The sequence below is a fragment of the Nomascus leucogenys genome, chromosome 9, assembly GCF_006542625.1.
Source record: "Nomascus leucogenys isolate Asia chromosome 9, Asia_NLE_v1, whole genome shotgun sequence".
In the NCBI taxonomy this organism is placed as follows: Eukaryota; Metazoa; Chordata; class Mammalia; order Primates; family Hylobatidae; genus Nomascus; species Nomascus leucogenys.
The window spans coordinates 50,212,233-50,229,027 of NC_044389.1; the positions used below are offsets into that span (position 1 = coordinate 50,212,233).

Genomic DNA, 16,795 nt, shown 5'->3' on the forward strand with positions numbered 1-16,795 from the left:
GTGAGCCACCATGCCCAACCCAGAGTTGAATATTTAGTGAAGACACAATAATTAAAAAAAAAAAAAAGTTTTGCACACAACTTAAGAGGTTCAAGGATCCCTAATCCTGGCTCCAAAACTTGCCTCCAGGTTATTCTAAAATTGATGGGAAGCCCCAGGGAGACAACAACGAAAAGATCTGAATCACACTTCAGGTCTTCTGAGAGCCTTATAAGCACAGCACAGTGGCTCTGAGGCAGTGCTAGTCAGGTCAGATGTTTCCGGGTTTTTCAGTAAGGCTAATCCACCGTGCCACTGGCTTAATGATACAAACCTTCTGGGTTTAACACAGGTGTGTGAGTGTGTATGTGTGCGTGTGCCTATACAGCGTGAATACAATGTATGCTCCAAAAGCTGCCTATCAAATGAATGAATATGCATGTTGGTGCCTGTGCATATGTGGGTCACTTTGGGGAAGAATCTCCCAAATGTAAAAGAAAAGGGGAGAAAAAATGTACCGCTTGCTCCTTTTGATACTGGGTGTTAGAAATCAGGGAGCTATGGAATGTAAATCCTGGACTTCCCTGCTTCCTCTGTGTTCAGCAGAAATAGAACAGGAAGATGCTGGCACCTACAAATTACAGCCATGGTCTGGAGCAACGGAAAGCCCGGAGGGCTGGGTCACTCCTGAGGGCTGGGCTGCCCATGTGGAGTTCAGGGCAGGCCTGAGAACAAAGACCGAACATCCCCCTTCCAGCTGGAGTAGAGAGCAAGTGTGGGCCAAAGGCTGCCAGAGGGATTTGGTTCCCTGGCTGATGTCCTCCACCCCATCTCACAGTCAGTGGTATATTTTTTTGATGTCAAGTATCTGCTTTGACACAGAGGCTTGTTGTTGATGAATGAGCTGCATCTTCCAACATTCCTTGCTAGAACTGCCTGCAGTTGGCAACACGTGCTGACACCTAAGTCATAAGTGCCCTGCAGCTTGCAGTGTCATTCAGTCTCTTCGAAAACAATTTTTTGTTTTCATTAAAAACCCCATTTCTCATATTTGAGTGTGAAATTTATTTTTAATCAGCAAAGATTCCCTCCCCACTGGCTGTTTTTGTGGAAGGTGTTCTGGTGGGTAGATGGTGCAGGGCAGGTATGGTGGCTGGGCCAAGCTCTGAGCACTGCGGCACTGCGGGGTGCTCTTGAGTGTCCTGGATGCCTCTGGCTTGAGAAGGAGGCTGACCACTGCCACCAGCCCTCTTGGCTGTTAGCAGGTGAAAGTGGGGTGGCTAGGAGTTGATGGGTTGGGGTAAAGTCAGCTGACTCTTCGGCCCTGAATGACACTCAGGCCTGTGTTGAGAAGAAAACAAAAACAACCCCCAAAAAGGAACAGGAGGAAAGAGAGGGAGGGGAAGGAGAAGGAGGAGAAGAAGAGATGGCAGGGACCCTGAAAAGGGGAGAGGGAGAGGAAGCAGGGAAGACCAGGTTTAGGTTCTATGTACCTCTGATTTCTAACACTGAGAATCAAAAGAAGCATTTTAGAAAATGCAGAGAAAAGTAGCCATATGATGGGCAAGGATTGAGCATCACCCGTGGGAATTTTCTTCAGTGCCCTTGGTTGCCTGAGAAAAGACCAGTTCTCTGAAAGGAATTCTCTAGTGCTTAATTTGTCCACTAGCACATGTTTGATGATTATGTTTAAAAAAAATTAAATGTCATATCTGATCAGCCGCTTTCAAACTTTTCTATTTTCTTTTTCATTTTTGAGCATCTTTGTTCCTGTTTAGGGCCCACTTTTTAGAATTGTAGGGTGATCTTAGCCAAATAATGTAGAAATGTTCTAGTAAAATGTGCTTTAAAAATTCTGAAAATTCAAAAAAGTAGCCAATACCAAAAGATGCCTAAGATGCAAACACACTTAAAGACCACCAACTATTATATTTCATGCTTTATGTGAAATGTCGGCAGTATGATCCTGCTTGCTCTTCAAAATAGGAATTAGAGACAAGTAGGTCTTTCATCGAATGGAGAGAAAACACATTTACCTGGAGCTGTCTGAGCATCTTCTGCTACAGCTGCCCTGAGTGAAAACTTCCCACTGACCGTGGCTACACTCCCTGCCTCCTTCACTGCTGTATGGTTTTTGTTCACTCAATCAGGCACTAACTGACTCAATCAAAGACCTGCTGTGTATCAGGCACTGTGCTAAGAAACAATGAAAAGACTCAGTTAAGTTGACAGGGAATACCGTGAGATACCAACAGCCAGGGGGACACACTCAGGCTTGGGGGAGGGGTGGTCTGGGAAGGCTTTCTGGAGGGAGTGATGCCTGAGCTGATTGTTGAAGGGCAATGGAGGAGGGGTCTTTGGGCAGAGTGGGGAGCTCCTCTCCCAGACAAAGAAGCATCCCCAAAGTGCCAGGTCTGAACTTGCGAGGAGTTAGGGAGGCTGGAATGTGGGACTGACTTGGGGGTGTGGAGGCAAGGGCCGGATGTGGAGTGCTGGCAGCATTCAGGTTCTGATGTCCTGTGATGCACTCCGGGAGGGCTGGGCTTACCAGAGGGCAGTGATGAAGCTGCAGGGATTTTAAGCCTGGGAATAATGCGATCGGATTTACACTTGGGGTCACTGGCTCTGGCAACTCCACCTTCCCTGCATCTGCCCCATAACTGCTGTGAGCTGGGTGGAAGGATGCAGCCAGGGATGCACATAATGAGGAAAGTGACAGTGACAAAGGCAGTCATGGCAGCTGCCATTCTAAGCCCCTCTGGAGCCTGTCATTGTGTCAGATATTTTACGAAGATGTTCACATTGATCCTCGCATAATCATGTGGGGTGGGTATCATTCCCACTTTACAGATGAAGAAATTGAGGCTCAGTGTGGTTAAGCAACTTCTCCAGGGTCATTCATCTGGCAAGTGGCCCAGCCAGGGTCCAACGCAGACTGGACCCTCCTAAACCTGTGCTCTTAACCACTGTACTATCCCAAAGCCTCCTGGCCTCAGTCCTGCAGTCTCCCCTCCACAAAGGCCCCTTAACCTACTGCTTGAGAAGCCCCTGTTTTCCATCTGTTTCTTTTCACCCCTCCACAGAGCAGGCCCCAGACAGCCTCTGGCTGAGCCCTCATGAAGTTGTAGGCTGATTACTGTTAAATACCTGCTTGTTCAGATGTGAGGACTGACCTTACTGTTCCAGCTCAGTGGCAGTAGCCAAGTCCACGGTCTCTGTCAGCCATGGCTGGAAGCCCAGCACACTACCCGAGAATGACAGATTCTTTGGGCTCAGTTATTGCTGCTCTGGAAGTCAACACTTTTAGCCGTTTCACTCCAAGTTCCTCAAACCTGCTGAGAAGACTTAGCACCCATGGGGATGGAGATGTACCCTAGCCCTCAGGCCCACCCTCACCCCAGCCAGAGAGGAATCCACCATCTTTGCTTTAGAATTAAAGACCCCAAGGGCTAGCAGTGTGCTGGAGACCACCACGTCACAGCAGGAGGAGAGGGCCCTTTGCATGAACGACTGCTGGCCTCTGCCACCTTCGAAGCACCTACTTCCAAAGAGCACAGTGTTTGTCTTTATGTGTACATTTAAAAAGATTTCTGAAGAAGGGCTTCCTTTTTTTTTTTTTTTTTTTTTTTGAGACAGAGACAGAGTTTCACTCTGTTACCCAGGCTGGAGAGCAGTGGCACAATCTTGGCTTGCTGCAACTTCCACCTCCAGGGTTCAAGCTGTTCTCCTGCCTCAGCCTCCCAAGTAGCTGGGACTGCAGGCGTGCACCGCCACGCGCAGCTGATTTTTGTATTTTTAGTAGAGATGGGATTTCACCATGTTGCCCAGGCTCGTCTTGAGCTCCTGACCTCAGGTGATCCACCCAAATCGGCCTCCCAAAGTGCTGGGATTACAGGCATGAGCCACCGCACCTAGCTCGAAAAAGGGCTTCTTAATTGTGGTCTGTGAATTCCTAGGAGTTTATGAACCATCCCTAAAACTATAACACATAATCTTGTATGAACATCTGTGTATTTTTCTAGAAGGTTCTTAGCTTTCATAAGATTCAAAAGGAGATCTAGGACCAAATCACAAAACCACAATAATACAGCAGCTCACAGTTGCTGAGCACTTCCTGTGCTCCACATACACGATCTTACGTAACCCTTGCCATACTCCCTGAAGCTTGGCACTGTTATTTTCCTTCTGAGAGAGATGAGGTGAGCGAGGCTGTAAGTTGTGACTTTCTGGAGGGCATCTGGCCAGTCGGTGTGGAGCTGGGATCTCCTCAGGGTCTGCTGATGGCACTCGCCTAGAAGCCGCCAGGCTCAATTACCTACTAGGTTTGGTGAGGAAGACCTGAAATAAGTAGAGACCCTCTCGGGAGACACACATTCAAACAGTTTCTAAACCATGCATGCAGGTGATAGAGAAGGCCAATCTTCACCCGCTGTCCTCAAAGTCTCCTTGCATGGTTTTCAAGGAAAATCGTGAAACACAGATTTCAGTGAATTTGTTTCTGCCAAAAATATGACTTGGCTGACATTAACTATATATATATATATATAAAGATAATCCTCTTTCAAGGAGAAGTAACATAGATGCTTCCAAAAACTAAGTTTTTTAAACAGAAAACTTTCTCATAAGATTGTTGAAAAATTCTTTCTTTAACAACAAGAAATGCTTCCTTCTCTCTTCCTCTTCCACTTTTTCTCTTCATTGGAGTATAGACTTTTTGTTTTCCACCAGTGAGCTCATGGACATGGGGTTGGTTAATTCACTAATTTAAGTATACCTGGGACCATTTTGGGAGTGGGCAAGGAGGATAGTAAAGTGTGCGGGCCCACTTGCACCACTCCAAAGGAGCGCAGCCAGGTAGTCATGCTGTGGGCCTTGGAATCCGCTTCCAAGGGATTGTGGGCTGCGGAATTCAGGCTCCAGGACAGCTTTCCCATAGTCCCCTCTTCTTCTAGGGTGCATACAATACTGCTTGTGCAAAACCTAACCAGGCCCTTACAAAGCACATCATGCCCCCAGCCCAGACCCAGGGAATAGGCTCTCCCACTGTTGCAGAGTTAAATCTATCCTGGAATAAAATTCAGACTGAGGGAAGCAGAAAGGGTCACCGTGAAAGAAGCCAGAGGAGCCCAAAGGTGCGTGTGGAGTAAGGGAGAAAAGGGCCCAGAGCCCTTGATGACAGGGAAGGGAGGCACGGGGGCACTGGGGCCAGCCTGTCTGCGCTGGGATCCTGACTCAGCCGCTGACTGTATGTGTGTCCTTGTACAAGTTGCTGAGCCTTTCTGTACTTTATTTTCTTCATCTACAAAGCAGGAATAATAAACGTGCCTATTTCATAAGCTCGATATCAGGATCAAATGGATATTCAATGAGATAATCCTCAGAACCTGGCACATCATAAAAATTAACAAGTATTATCATTATCATCACCATCATCGTTATGAGTTGAAATGTGTCCCCTTTAAAATGTCCTGCAGTCCTAACCTCCCCACTGGTACCTGTGAATATGACCTTACTTGGAAATAGGATCTTTGCAGATGATCAAGTTCAAATAGGGTCTTTAGCGCGGGCTCTAATCCAGTGTGACGGTGTGTATATAAGAAGGAGAAATTTGGACACAGCAACAGTCATGCATCGGGAGAGACAATGTGAAGGCGCAGGGTAGCTAGGAGAAAGGCATGGAACAGATTCCCTCACAGCCCTTAGAAGGTGCCAACCCTGGCAACACCTTGATCTTGGACTTCTAGGCTCCAGAACTATGAGACAGTAAGTTTCCATTGTTTAAGCCACCCAGTTTATGGTACTAGGAAACTAGCAATCACCATCATAGCTAACATCATCTACCTCCTGCATGTGCCTTCTCATGCTCCCTGGAGGAGTAAAGGCTCCCTGAAATGGGGAGAAACCTTGATATTGATGTCAAATTACTGCATTACAAAGCGAGAATATGATCCAGTTCAATTTAGCAGCAAGGTAGTGGCTGGGCTCTGCCTCTCAAATGTACCTAGTGCCAGTCTCAGCCATCCTGAGTGCCCCATTGGCTAAAGGTTCAGTAGACACAGCCCAGCCGTCCCACAGGCCGTCTCTCCCAGACTGTGCCCCCCTCCTTCCAGGCAGGGCACTAGCGCCAGGTGCCATTCAACTGGCTGCCTTCTACTTTTCCTTCCTGGAACTTCACTTCATGCCCTCCCCCAAAGACATTTGTTGCATTCTATTTCTCATCATCCAATACCCTGAGATTGCCCCCCCTAATTCCCTGCGGTGTGTTTGCCCTCTCCTGTTGTTAGGTAATCGTGCTGTCCACACGACTCCTGAAGCCACTTAACATTCCTGAGCTGTTATTTGCAACTGACCGACTGCATCCAGACCTTGGCTTCTGAGCATCCGCTGAGAAGATAAGACCTACGCAAGCTGGAAATGCCGATGCAGTTTTCTGCCACCACTCCAAATACTCCTCCACAACCAGCGTCCCTGTCACTAATTGCGAGTATGATGGAATTCTGCCTGAAGGGTATTGATACCTACTCAGTGAGGTACTTTGCTTGGATTGCTGTGATTCTTAAAAAAAAAAAAAAAAAAAAAAGTTTTTTTTATTTTCCTGAAGGGGACAGTCTGTCTTTTGGCAAGTCCAATTAGTGATCGTTTCCATTTAGCCTTAACCCTCTGTTTGTGATCTTCCTGATTCCACCTACAAGTTCATTAATTCTAAATAAAAGCCTGTTGGCAAGTGTTGGTAGATTACAACTCTTTTAATTTGAAGTTGCTCGAGAAGTTAGACATGCTTTAGAATTATGAGTGTGGGGAAAATTCGATGTTCCTTAGGATTATATAACTGAGGAGGGAACATTGCAAACAGGGTCTGAGGCTTTGTTTCTCTCTTGCTCTGAAACATTTCTGAAAAGGCAAGGAAGGGAGGGGTAGTGTCTGGGGCAGGGCTGGTAGCCTGCATGTGTTGTAAATCATCCTGCCATAACAAAGGACTGCATTGTTCTAGCTGGCCCACTGGGCAGGTCTGCCAGGCTACTTGGAACTGTAGTGGGAAGGTGGTTGATTGGAGGGTTATCTGCATATAAAAGGTTTTCTCCCCTCCGAAGAAAGACTCCAATACAAGGTATCTGGTCCCAAGGAGTCTAAATTATAACAGCAACCCCTATGGACTTTGTGGGTATGAGTTTTGATTGAAATACAAAGCTTTCTTTTCTGTAAGTTTAAGTTTTCCATCTGACCATAGCAGAAAAAGCTAGACCCACCTAGTGAAATTTTGTGAGAACTCCAGGGCAAAAACGAACCACTTGCAACCCACGTGTTGTATAACAGTAGGACCTGCCGCATTAGGTTGGGGGAGAATTAAAAGAGTTAATATGTGTAATGCATTTGGAACATGGCACATGGCGAGCTCATGCAGAGCACATGAGAATTTATTGGTAATAAATGTCCGATGATTGCTCACGCAAGGCCGTATGTCTCTGATCGAACTTTCTCCATCACTAATGCTAGCCACGAAGTCAGGCAGAATCTGAGATGGACTTACTGATTGCCCATTCAACCCCTCCAAATGTATCCATTCTAAAGGGATCCAGCAGCTGTCAGCCACCTGATGGTGACTTAAAAGGCTGAGCTGAGTGGTAAGACTGGTTTCCCCTGTCTGGGGCCTGGGTCTGAGTGTTTATCACTTAAACAAGCACTTACAAATCCAAACCTTCTGCCAGCGACCTCACTGGCCACACTCCTTATAAACATAATTGATAGAAGTGTAAATACTTTGTAGCAGTTGACTTCTGCCTTTGTAAACCCTCTTCTGGAGTCTACCTCAGGGCAGACGTAGCGGGCACAGGCACGGCCAAGTGGTTGGAAGCACTCCAGGCTACATCAGCCAAGAGTTGTCCCTAGCAGGCCGGGGCCTATGCAGATGGCTCTGTTTATGCCACCCCTCCATTACAATGGGATCCCAATAACAAAGAATTCCATCAAACTCCCCCCAAGACCACTATTATTTATTTTACCCTGGTTACCGGAAACAGAATCTCAACAACAAAGAATCCAGTATTACAAATGTCTGCAATGTCTGCTGTCCAGCCCAAGAAACATCAAGAGACTCCATCTCTGTCTTAAAAGGAATTTAAAAAGACAAAACCAGATGATGGAGGGTTTGCAAACTATTTGAGAGGGAAGCTTGGAGGGTGGTGGCTGGGATCTTGCCACAGTCAGTAATAACCCTAATCCCGTTCCCATTGCAAATTCAGGAGAGTAATGAGGATAGTAAGAACTTTCTGGAACCATCTCTCTTTAGACTTGAAAGGGAATCTGTGCAACACCAGTTTTCCTGGTTATTATAACCAGACAAGCTCTCTAATTCATCCTGGGCCACTCCCCAAGAGACCTGTCATGAGTTATCCACAGAGACAGCTGGACAGTGCCCATTTCCCCGGGGGGGGTGCAGAGGTAGCACCAGAGATTATCAGGGGCTCATTTTTGAGGGATGTGCCTACAAGCTTGTTCATTTGCCCAGAAAACACATTTGTTTTGTTTTCTCCCTCTTGGAGTGTAAGATGAATGTCAAAATCTCATTTTCCACCAAAGCGAGGGGCTCACCATAAATACACCCATGGCTCCTAAACCTGGGGTTAGGAGCTGGCTGGGCAGGCAAACCCAGATCTGCGGCGCCTGGCGAGTGCTGGAGCTGGGAGCAGCCAGGAAGACTTTGAGGGTTGAGCCCTCTCTGCACACCACGCAGCGCCAGGCAGGCTGCAGAGTGTTGCGAATGTTTTTGATTTGAGGCAAGGGAGGAAACTCAAAAGCCAGACATCGTGACACAAGTGGATTTGGTTCTGAGACAGCCGGACTGCACGCCCCTCCCCCTCCCAGCCTGGACGTCTTTATGACTGAGCAGGGCTGGAGGCCAGTGAGCAGCTGGTTGATGGCAACAGCAGATGTGGTTGGCAGCCAGGGGGGCCTGGAGCCTGGCAGAATCCAGGAGCCCACAGCAGCAAAGGGGAGACAAGAACAGCAGGACAGGAGACCTGGCCAGGGGAGGGAAGAGGAGGGCTCCGAGGTGGGGCTCTGCTGAACCATCAGCCCAGGGCTTAGGCAGTGGCATCAGACGGACCTGGGATGGAGTCTTGGATCCGCCCCTTAGGGCCTGGGCCGGCCAATTGTTCTCAGCCTCCCTTTTGCTTTTCTGAAGAGGAGACTAACGATGGATTGTAGAGATATCACAGCAAACATCAGTTATTTCAAAAACCTTCCTATGGGGTCTGGCACACAGATTTTCCATAAATAGAAACAATAATTGTTATAACCGATGTGGTCCTAAGCAGGTAAATTTCATCTCTCTGTGCCTCAGTTTCTTTATCTTTAAAGTAGAAGCGATATTACTACCTTTCCTTATAGGATTCTTCAAAAGATGAACGGGGATAACGTAGAATCTGGCATGTTGTAAATGTTCAGTAAATTCTAACTCCTTCCCTTTCTCTGCTCCCCTGTACCCCAGACACATACACATCCCTGCCTTCCTTTTCCAACGTGGCAAAGGAGGTATTCCCCTACCTAGGTGGACAGGGTCGTTTCTCAGGGCCAGGTGGTGGTAGATCATAAATTTTAAAACAAAACAAAAACAGGGATTAAGTGAAAAGTTAATCAACAAGGAAAGAGAGGAGCAAAAGTAATAAAACATAAATCTAGACTTATTAGAAGAGAGAAAAATGTGTTCCAGAACTATAAATAGACAAGTCCGCCTGAGAGAGTGGACAGAATGGGGACTTGGGTGGTTTCCAGCTGCGACTCTGTCTCTGTCCCTCTGTGCGTGTCTCTCTCTGTCTCTCTCTCCCCACCCTCTCTCTCCTAGAGTGGACTTGCACAAGCCACTTCATCCCTCTGGGTGCACCAGAGCTCTGAGCTCCCTTCCAGCCTGTCTAAGGTGCAGTAGGAGACACTGGGTCCAGTGCAGGGGTGAGGAAGTAAGGGGCAATCGCTAGCTGGGGGGCCAGGAAGGGAGAAGGTGGAGCTCCCAGCTCAGCAAGGGAGCAGACAAGGGCTGCCAGAGCCCTGCAGCCTGGAAGCTGGTGGGAAGAAAAGGGGGCGGTGGCGCGGCAGTGATCACTGAAATGCAGCACTACTCAGTGCTTCAGGAGCATAAAGCCACCTGCAGGAAAACTCTTATTTAATTCCAGAACGTGGGGAAGGGATCTTCAGTAAACATATAAAGATCAACCTCTCACTCACTGGACATTGTTAACACAACCACATAGGCTGACTAGAAATAAAAGTTAATAGAATCCAGTTGGAGATGCTTGTCACTGCCCTTGAACTGAGATGTTTTCAGTCCCATGTTAGCACGGTTTCCCTGCCCACCCCCAACACACACACCCTTCTCAGAGATGAGGTTAGGCTGAAAGCATAGAAAGTTACCTTGCATATTACGAAGGTTTGAGGCATCCCTGGAAACCCTGTCAGCTGTCAGGATCTGTACCCTGTGGGAACACTGATTGGAAATCCTGGCACCACCCCACAGTAGCCCCTCAACTGCTATTCACTGTGGCCCCATCGCCCCACGCATGCCGGAGTGTCTTAGCTATGAAATGCTCTAAAAGACTAAAAACAGTAAATATAGGCAGGTGGCATTGGGTCAGCTCCTTTGTGTGAATTTGAAGACATCACTCAAAACTTAGAGCCTGTCTTCCTCATCTGTAAAATGGTGTCAATACCCCACAGTATTCTCCTGGGCCTTAAATGAGATCAGGTATGTGAAAGCACGACTCAAAGAAATGTCAGCTGTGATTATTTGCCCCTATAGATAGATGGTGGCTCACTTAGCTTGCAGGAAAGACCTTCTAGGCCCAAGTGGCATAGATGAGAGAGCTGGCAGCTTTAGCGAGACACGTGTGGCAAAGGTCCATGGGACTGGCTCCTGATTTCACAGCCCCAGATCAATGACTGCAAGCTTCTACAGTGAGAATAAAGTGAATCTTCTGAAAGCAGCATACCCAAAGAAGAGGTCTGCCACACAAAGCATGTGTAAAGAAGCAGTCATCTTAGCGTTCAAGAAAGAATACCCTCGAGGCTGTGCTATGTGGAGCCAGACATCTGTCTTAGGTATACCTGGAAGACCACGAAGTTAGCGAATAGGAGATAAGCTACTCTTGAATATAAAGCAGCAAATTACAATTTACAATGCTACAGGCTGTGGCCTTTGACAAGTTACTGATCTTGTTCTATAAGCCTGTTTCCTCATCTGTATTATGGGGATAATACTAGAATGCACCTCCTTGGATTGCTGTGATCCTTGAGAGATAACCCCTGAAAGGCACAATGCCAGATTCAATGTGCCCAATAATCACAGGATACTAGGTCATACTTTGTCTAAACGGCAGAAAGTTAACGTTTCAATAGAGACGAAGTTAGACATCTGCTCTTTTTCAAATGAGATTTATTGTACATAAAATAAATTAATTACAGTTTAAGCCAAAGCATGAGTGGCTTTTTAAAGTGCATCTGTGGAGGGGATTTGGCATGTAGCCCCTGTTCACTTGCTGTAAGATAGTGTTTTAGTATTTCAGCCACCCTTAGGCACAACTCAGCCAGGCCTAGGAAGCAACCCAACGTCATTGCCATGAACCATTTACACAAGTCACACCAAAATCAACTGGCACATTTTTTTCTTGATGGAACAGTTAAAAACAAAAACAAAAAACTATACAGTCAAAGTCTGGGGTTGAAGAGTGTGAAGTTCACAGGTCCTCCACACACACCCAACTGAGCATGCTCATCTTGTGAGGGGGAACCAGAACCTTCCCGCAAACCGTGCGAGCTTACCAACATCTGGTATACAGAATATTCTGGCCCATAAACTCAACCTGTTTTTGAGGGGGAGGGGATTTTCCATCTTGTACATAAAGAAAGAAATCTGGGTATCCTTCAGGTTAGAAAGGCATTCTGTAAGAATAGTGTTCCAGAGTTACAAATCATACTGATAAGAGAAAAGCAATTCTTCCTCTTGGGGAAAAAGAGGAAAAGAAAGAAGAAAAGAGAAAAATGAAAAAAGGGAGAAAAAAGAAAGCCTATCAATGCTTAATCTGTTCTTTCATTCCCACTGTAAATCACATCAATACATTTGGTGAAACTGCAACGGACCACCATTTACAAGGTAGTTGAATGCAGAAACCAAAACGATTATACCCCCTCCCCACTCTAAAGGAAAAGACACAGAGTACATTTCACATATTCAATGAGTGGCTCAGTGGGCTCTTTCAAGCCTCATCAATCCTGTCCCCCTGCTCAGAACAACACTTCCTTTTCTGTAGCAGTTCCATAGGCCCTCTTGGCCCTTCTGCTCCAGCCCTTCTGGAACCAGGAATCATTGCCAATATTCAACGTTCCTGCACTGGGAGAACCTCAGGCCCTCTTCCTGGGAAGACCAAACCCCCTTGAGTGCTCCTCCTGCTTCAGACGGAGGTGACAGTCCTCACTTTGGCAGAGAGAGCTTGCTTAAACCTCCTTTTCAGGTCCTGCATGTTGGGTGACTTGGGCCTGGGAATGAGGGAGGTTCTTCGCTTCTCGGGTGTGCTGCTAGGCTGCTGTTTGTGACTGACCTCTTTACAGAGGACGTGGAAGGTGCTGTAGACATCATTATAATTTTCACTGACAGACACTTCATAGAATGAGCAGCCTAGCATGCTGGCCAGCTGCAGTCCAAGCTGAGGGTCAACCTGTTTGATGTGCAACAGGTCAGCTTTGTTGGCCACGACCACCACAGGCAGCCGGGTGCCCAGGTGTAGCTGCTGCACGTGCTGGTGGAGCTGGCTGATGAGTTCATAGCTCTTGTAGTCAGTGATGGAGAAGACGATCACCACAGCATCTGCCCAGCGAATGCACCTATTCAGCTGTTCACTGCAGCTCAGGCTGTTCTCATGGACCTGAAAGAGAGGAGTGACGGCAAGGTGAATGCTGGCCAGTGGTACAAAGAGCCTGGGCTTGGGTAGATTTCAAATTCAAAAGAGCCCTTCATAGTAATGCCAGGTTGCGGGCCATAAACAAGTTACATCCCACACACTTCAGCTTTCTTGACAATATGTTGATCCAGCTGCACAGAGTTGGAATAAATAACAGTGCAGCTCACCACACTCAAGTGGAAAATTGACCTGCAGAGAACTCCATGCAGAGAGACTTTGTAGTTGCACAAAATGGGAAATTAACTGGCTAGACAGTAAGTCTGGGGAAGTAAAGATAGGAGCTGGAAGCATTTAAACCTGGATAACTGCCCAGTTCAGGAGGCGGGGGGAAAAAAACCCTAGCATGGCGCTTTTGTCTATAGAGCAACTTTCCAGTACAAAAGAGATTCCAAGTATTTGCAGACTATACCCAGAAGCTTGGTTTTTCATGCCAAAGACACACATATTAAAACTGGACTTTTAAACCATAGCAAGGAAAACACCAATTCCAACTGCATTTGGTTTGGGCTTTCCGGCTGTGTTGAATCCTTCTAAAGGAAGATTTCTGCCCCCTAGCCAAATCTCCCAAACTAAACCATGCTAAGATTGACCAACAGCCAGATACAATTGAATTATCAGACATGTAAAAGTCTAGATGTGACTCCCCAAATTTCTCTGATCCTGCAGCATGAGGAACTTTGAGAAAAAGTGAATGATTCCACAGCCAAGTAGGCTCCCCTTTCACCCAGAGTCTCAGAGCTTCTCACCTGAATACCTGGAGTGTCTTGAACCTGAATAGCCAGGGTTTCACCTTCTACCTGAACTTGTCTAGTATAGAGATTACCTATGAAGGCAAATAAAAAAGATTATGTTCTTCCTTCTTGTACAACTTTTAAAACATTGTGAGTTTTAAGCTAGAAAAAAAAATGCACAATGCACAAATGCACACAAAACAGCTATAGTTTATTTCTATTTAGTGGGCTTACTTCAGATTTTTTTAAAAAACAACAGCAATTTTAACCCTATGTTAGGTTTGTTAAAACCAGGGCAAAGTTTGCAAGTTTTTGAAAACTTATTTATCTAATTTTAAACAAAGTTTCCATTTTTAGAGTACTCCCTTGATGCAAATTATCTTGCTCAGCCTATGTGAGGTTTCTGTTTTCTTGAGTACTTGATTCATTCTTTGACTGTAACTTTGTATTTTGGCCGTTAGATATAATGGCTTGCTAGACAAATACTGTTAGTAAACACACAGCCAATGTCATCAGTTGGAATAAAAATGTGACATAATGATAATCAACTCTACATCAAAGCAGAAGGCTGCCATGTCTTATCTTGGGATAGCTTATACAGCTCGTTTCACATAATCCCCTGTAGGTACTCATAGGGTCTACAGAGTTAAGCAATTTGCTAATAGCGCATAGGTAGAAAGCTCTTAAGCCTCCCCAGTGGCTATTCTTAATCATAAGGATTGAAAAATGTGTCCTCTCATTTATTCGGGAATTCTCCTCCTAAAATTCTACCATCCAGTTGTTTGTCTTTGTTAAGAAGGAGGAACTTTAGGTTTACAACTGCTCTCCTTTGGCCTTTGCTTTAAAAGGTCACCTCTGAAAGGCAGCCAGCAGCGAAGGAGAGGGGTGGGGGAAGGAGCTGGCCATCCCTTTTTTTTTTTTTTTTTTTTTTTACGACTTTTGCAGGAGTGTTTTGAAGGGAGAGGTTCTTGGCTACAAAGGGTGCTTCCAACTGGGGTCACTATAGTTAAAACATACCAAGGAGAATACTTTCAGGCACTTGATAAAATGATGAATGGGCTTGGAATGGAATGAGGCCAGATGGTAGTTATGGGAGGGGGGCGCCATGGAGGGCTGGGGACTGGGGAAAGTTTTAAGTGGCAGGATCCTCAGGCTCGGACTGTCACTGAAAGAACCTGCCTGGGAAGCGCTGGAAAATGGGAACCGCAGTCCTCCTGCAATGGGACAGAATTTTTCTCAAATGCATTGTCTCACCTGCATTTCTTTCATAGTCACCGATGAATCGTTTGGTGAGGAACCGGACCACCAGTGCTGCAGGTCAGAAAAAAGAAAGTCAAAGTGTTAACCTTGGAAGTTAGATTGTTCTCCACCCCAGCCCCTGCCTGGAAAACAGCTCTCCCAAAGAAAGCCATAGATGGCCACCAAGTGAAATTCCTACCCTGTAGCTCCTTGACTCTTCTTCCAGACAAAAAGGAGGGGGCTAGAAGGCATCGTGAATTATGGCTCTGTGCAGCTGGAAGGCTCACTGGGCCCACCCCCTCCTCTGACCCCGGCTGAGCCACACCTAAGCTTTCCAGTAGACCCATGTCTTCCTAACCTTCAAGACCTCCCAGAGGGGAGATCTAACTCTCCTTTCTGTGCCAGTCATTGCCAGAGGCTCAAACACCCCAAAGTTCTGATGGTGGCGGTGCCGGTGGTCTCCAGAAAGCTGCCTGGCCATTCTTGATCCCTGTTTCTGTGGAAACAGGGATCTGTGGAAGCAGGCGGGTGGCGTAGACAACGGCTAAGCCCACTCCCAAAGTGCAGCGGCTCCCTGCGGGGGACCGAGAGCGGTCGGGCTGCAGCTCTCACCGCTCCCTACGCCTTGTTCAGCCTCAACTCCCGTCAGGGGTCGTCCACGACCAGATGCAGGGCTAAGCGCGAGGACTCACCGGTCTTGCCCACGCCGCTGGCGCCCACCACGGCGATCTTGACCAGGCGGCGGCCGGCGGCGCCCACGCAGCAGTCGGAGGCGGCGGCGTTGCCCGGCGCGGGGTACTCGGCGATGGTGCACATGTTCTGAATGAGGCGCATCGCCTCGGCTGCGGCGCGCCGCGCGGGAAGGGACTGAGGGACCGGAGAAGGCTAGCGCTGCGCGGGAGCGGGCGGGAGGACCCGACTGCGGAGCTCCGCGGTAAGAAATAATAATAACAACAATAAATAAGTGCAGATACGGGCGGGGTGGGGCCGGGCGCCGACGCTCGCAGGGCTCAGGCTCGGGACCGAGACTGCACTCGGGCGGCGCGCAGGCTGTTTTCTCCGCGGCAGGCCCCGCCCCCTCTCCCGGCAGCCAATCCCGGGGCGCCCTGCACGAGGCCCCGCCCCCGGCGCCGCTCCGCGCGCGCGACGCCCCCGGAGGCGCCTGGAGTCAGTGGCGAGCCCCGTGAGGCGCGGGGAGAAGAGGCAGCGGGCGGAGGGGAGCAGCGGGTGGTCCGAGGCGGCGCAGCCCAGGGCGGGCGCCTGGTAGGTCCCGCCGCGCGAGCACGGGGCAGATGCTGTGGCTGCGGGGCCGGGAAGAGAGCGCAGCCTCCACAGAGCCATTCCGGGCCGCTGCCTCCGCCGGCTCCACAGCCGGCGCGCGCACTCGCTGCAGCCCCCACCTAGGGCGCCTGCTCGGGGCGGGCCGGGAGCGGCGTTTGCTGCCCCGCTTAGTGCCGCACGTCCTAATTTGGAGCGATTGCACTGGCTTGAGTACATCCCAGCTCATAGATTCGGCTACAGTTGCAATCATCCACAAAGACTCCAGCCTAAGACCTTTAGACCCCCGTTAAAATGTGACATTCGAAGCAAAAATATCATCCACGTTTTATCCTAGACCCACGTTCTCTGGCTCTTGTCGACGGCGCAAGCTAACGCGAACACACATGGTCGGACGCATGCACAGCACGCCTAGAAGCGGATCAAGAAGTAATTATAGAACAAGCTTTCCAGCGCCTCAGTCAGTCACACCTCCTCCAAGAGCTGTGAAATGGAAAGAAAACAGTTGCGCCAGCTGCGATGTCTGAAGGGGCCCCGCACTTCGTCCCTGGTCATAAGACACCGCAAGGGTTTAGTTAAGTGGCTTGATGCCAAGGAAGAGGTGGGCCCTGCACTCCTAAAATC

At 48.1% G+C, this 16,795-nt stretch overlaps 2 protein-coding genes across 2 annotated transcripts in view; one reads left to right on the forward strand and one right to left on the reverse strand.

Moving 5' to 3' along the window:
- The window catches only part of SCFD2 (sec1 family domain containing 2), a 527,816-nt gene extending 520,386 nt beyond the window's left edge, over positions 1–7,430 (forward strand). The window contains exon 9 of the mRNA XM_003268376.4: positions 6,264–7,430. Within this exon, the coding sequence (XP_003268424.1) occupies positions 6,264–6,356 (93 nt within the window). The 3' untranslated portion in view covers positions 6,357–7,430. The remainder of the gene's footprint in view (positions 1–6,263) is intronic.
- A 3,954-nt stretch (positions 7,431–11,384) lies between these two features.
- RASL11B (RAS like family 11 member B) lies at positions 11,385–15,937 on the reverse strand. The gene is made up of 4 exons (XM_003268375.3): positions 15,586–15,937; positions 14,909–14,965; positions 13,670–13,746; positions 11,385–12,887 (listed from the first exon to the last, which is right to left on the reverse strand). Exons 1-4 carry the CDS (start codon positions 15,725–15,727, stop codon positions 12,417–12,419), a joined length of 747 nt encoding a protein of 248 aa, XP_003268423.1. The 5' UTR covers positions 15,728–15,937; the 3' UTR covers positions 11,385–12,416.
- Between the last annotated feature and the right edge of the window lie 858 nt (positions 15,938–16,795).

Excerpts from the sequence above, each read along its gene's own strand:
- RASL11B (XM_003268375.3), bottom strand. The coding sequence starts at position 15,727 with ATGCGCCTCATTCAGAACATGTGCACCATCGCCGAGTACCCCGCGCCG. Across the intron at positions 14,966-15,585 it reads CAGCGGCGTGGGCAAGACCG|CACTGGTGGTCCGGTTCCTC; the intron begins GTGAGTCCTCGC and ends TCTGACCTGCAG. Across the intron at positions 12,888-13,669 it reads AAGACACTCCAGGTATTCAG|GTCCATGAGAACAGCCTGAG; the intron begins GTGAGAAGCTCT and ends CCTCTCTTTCAG.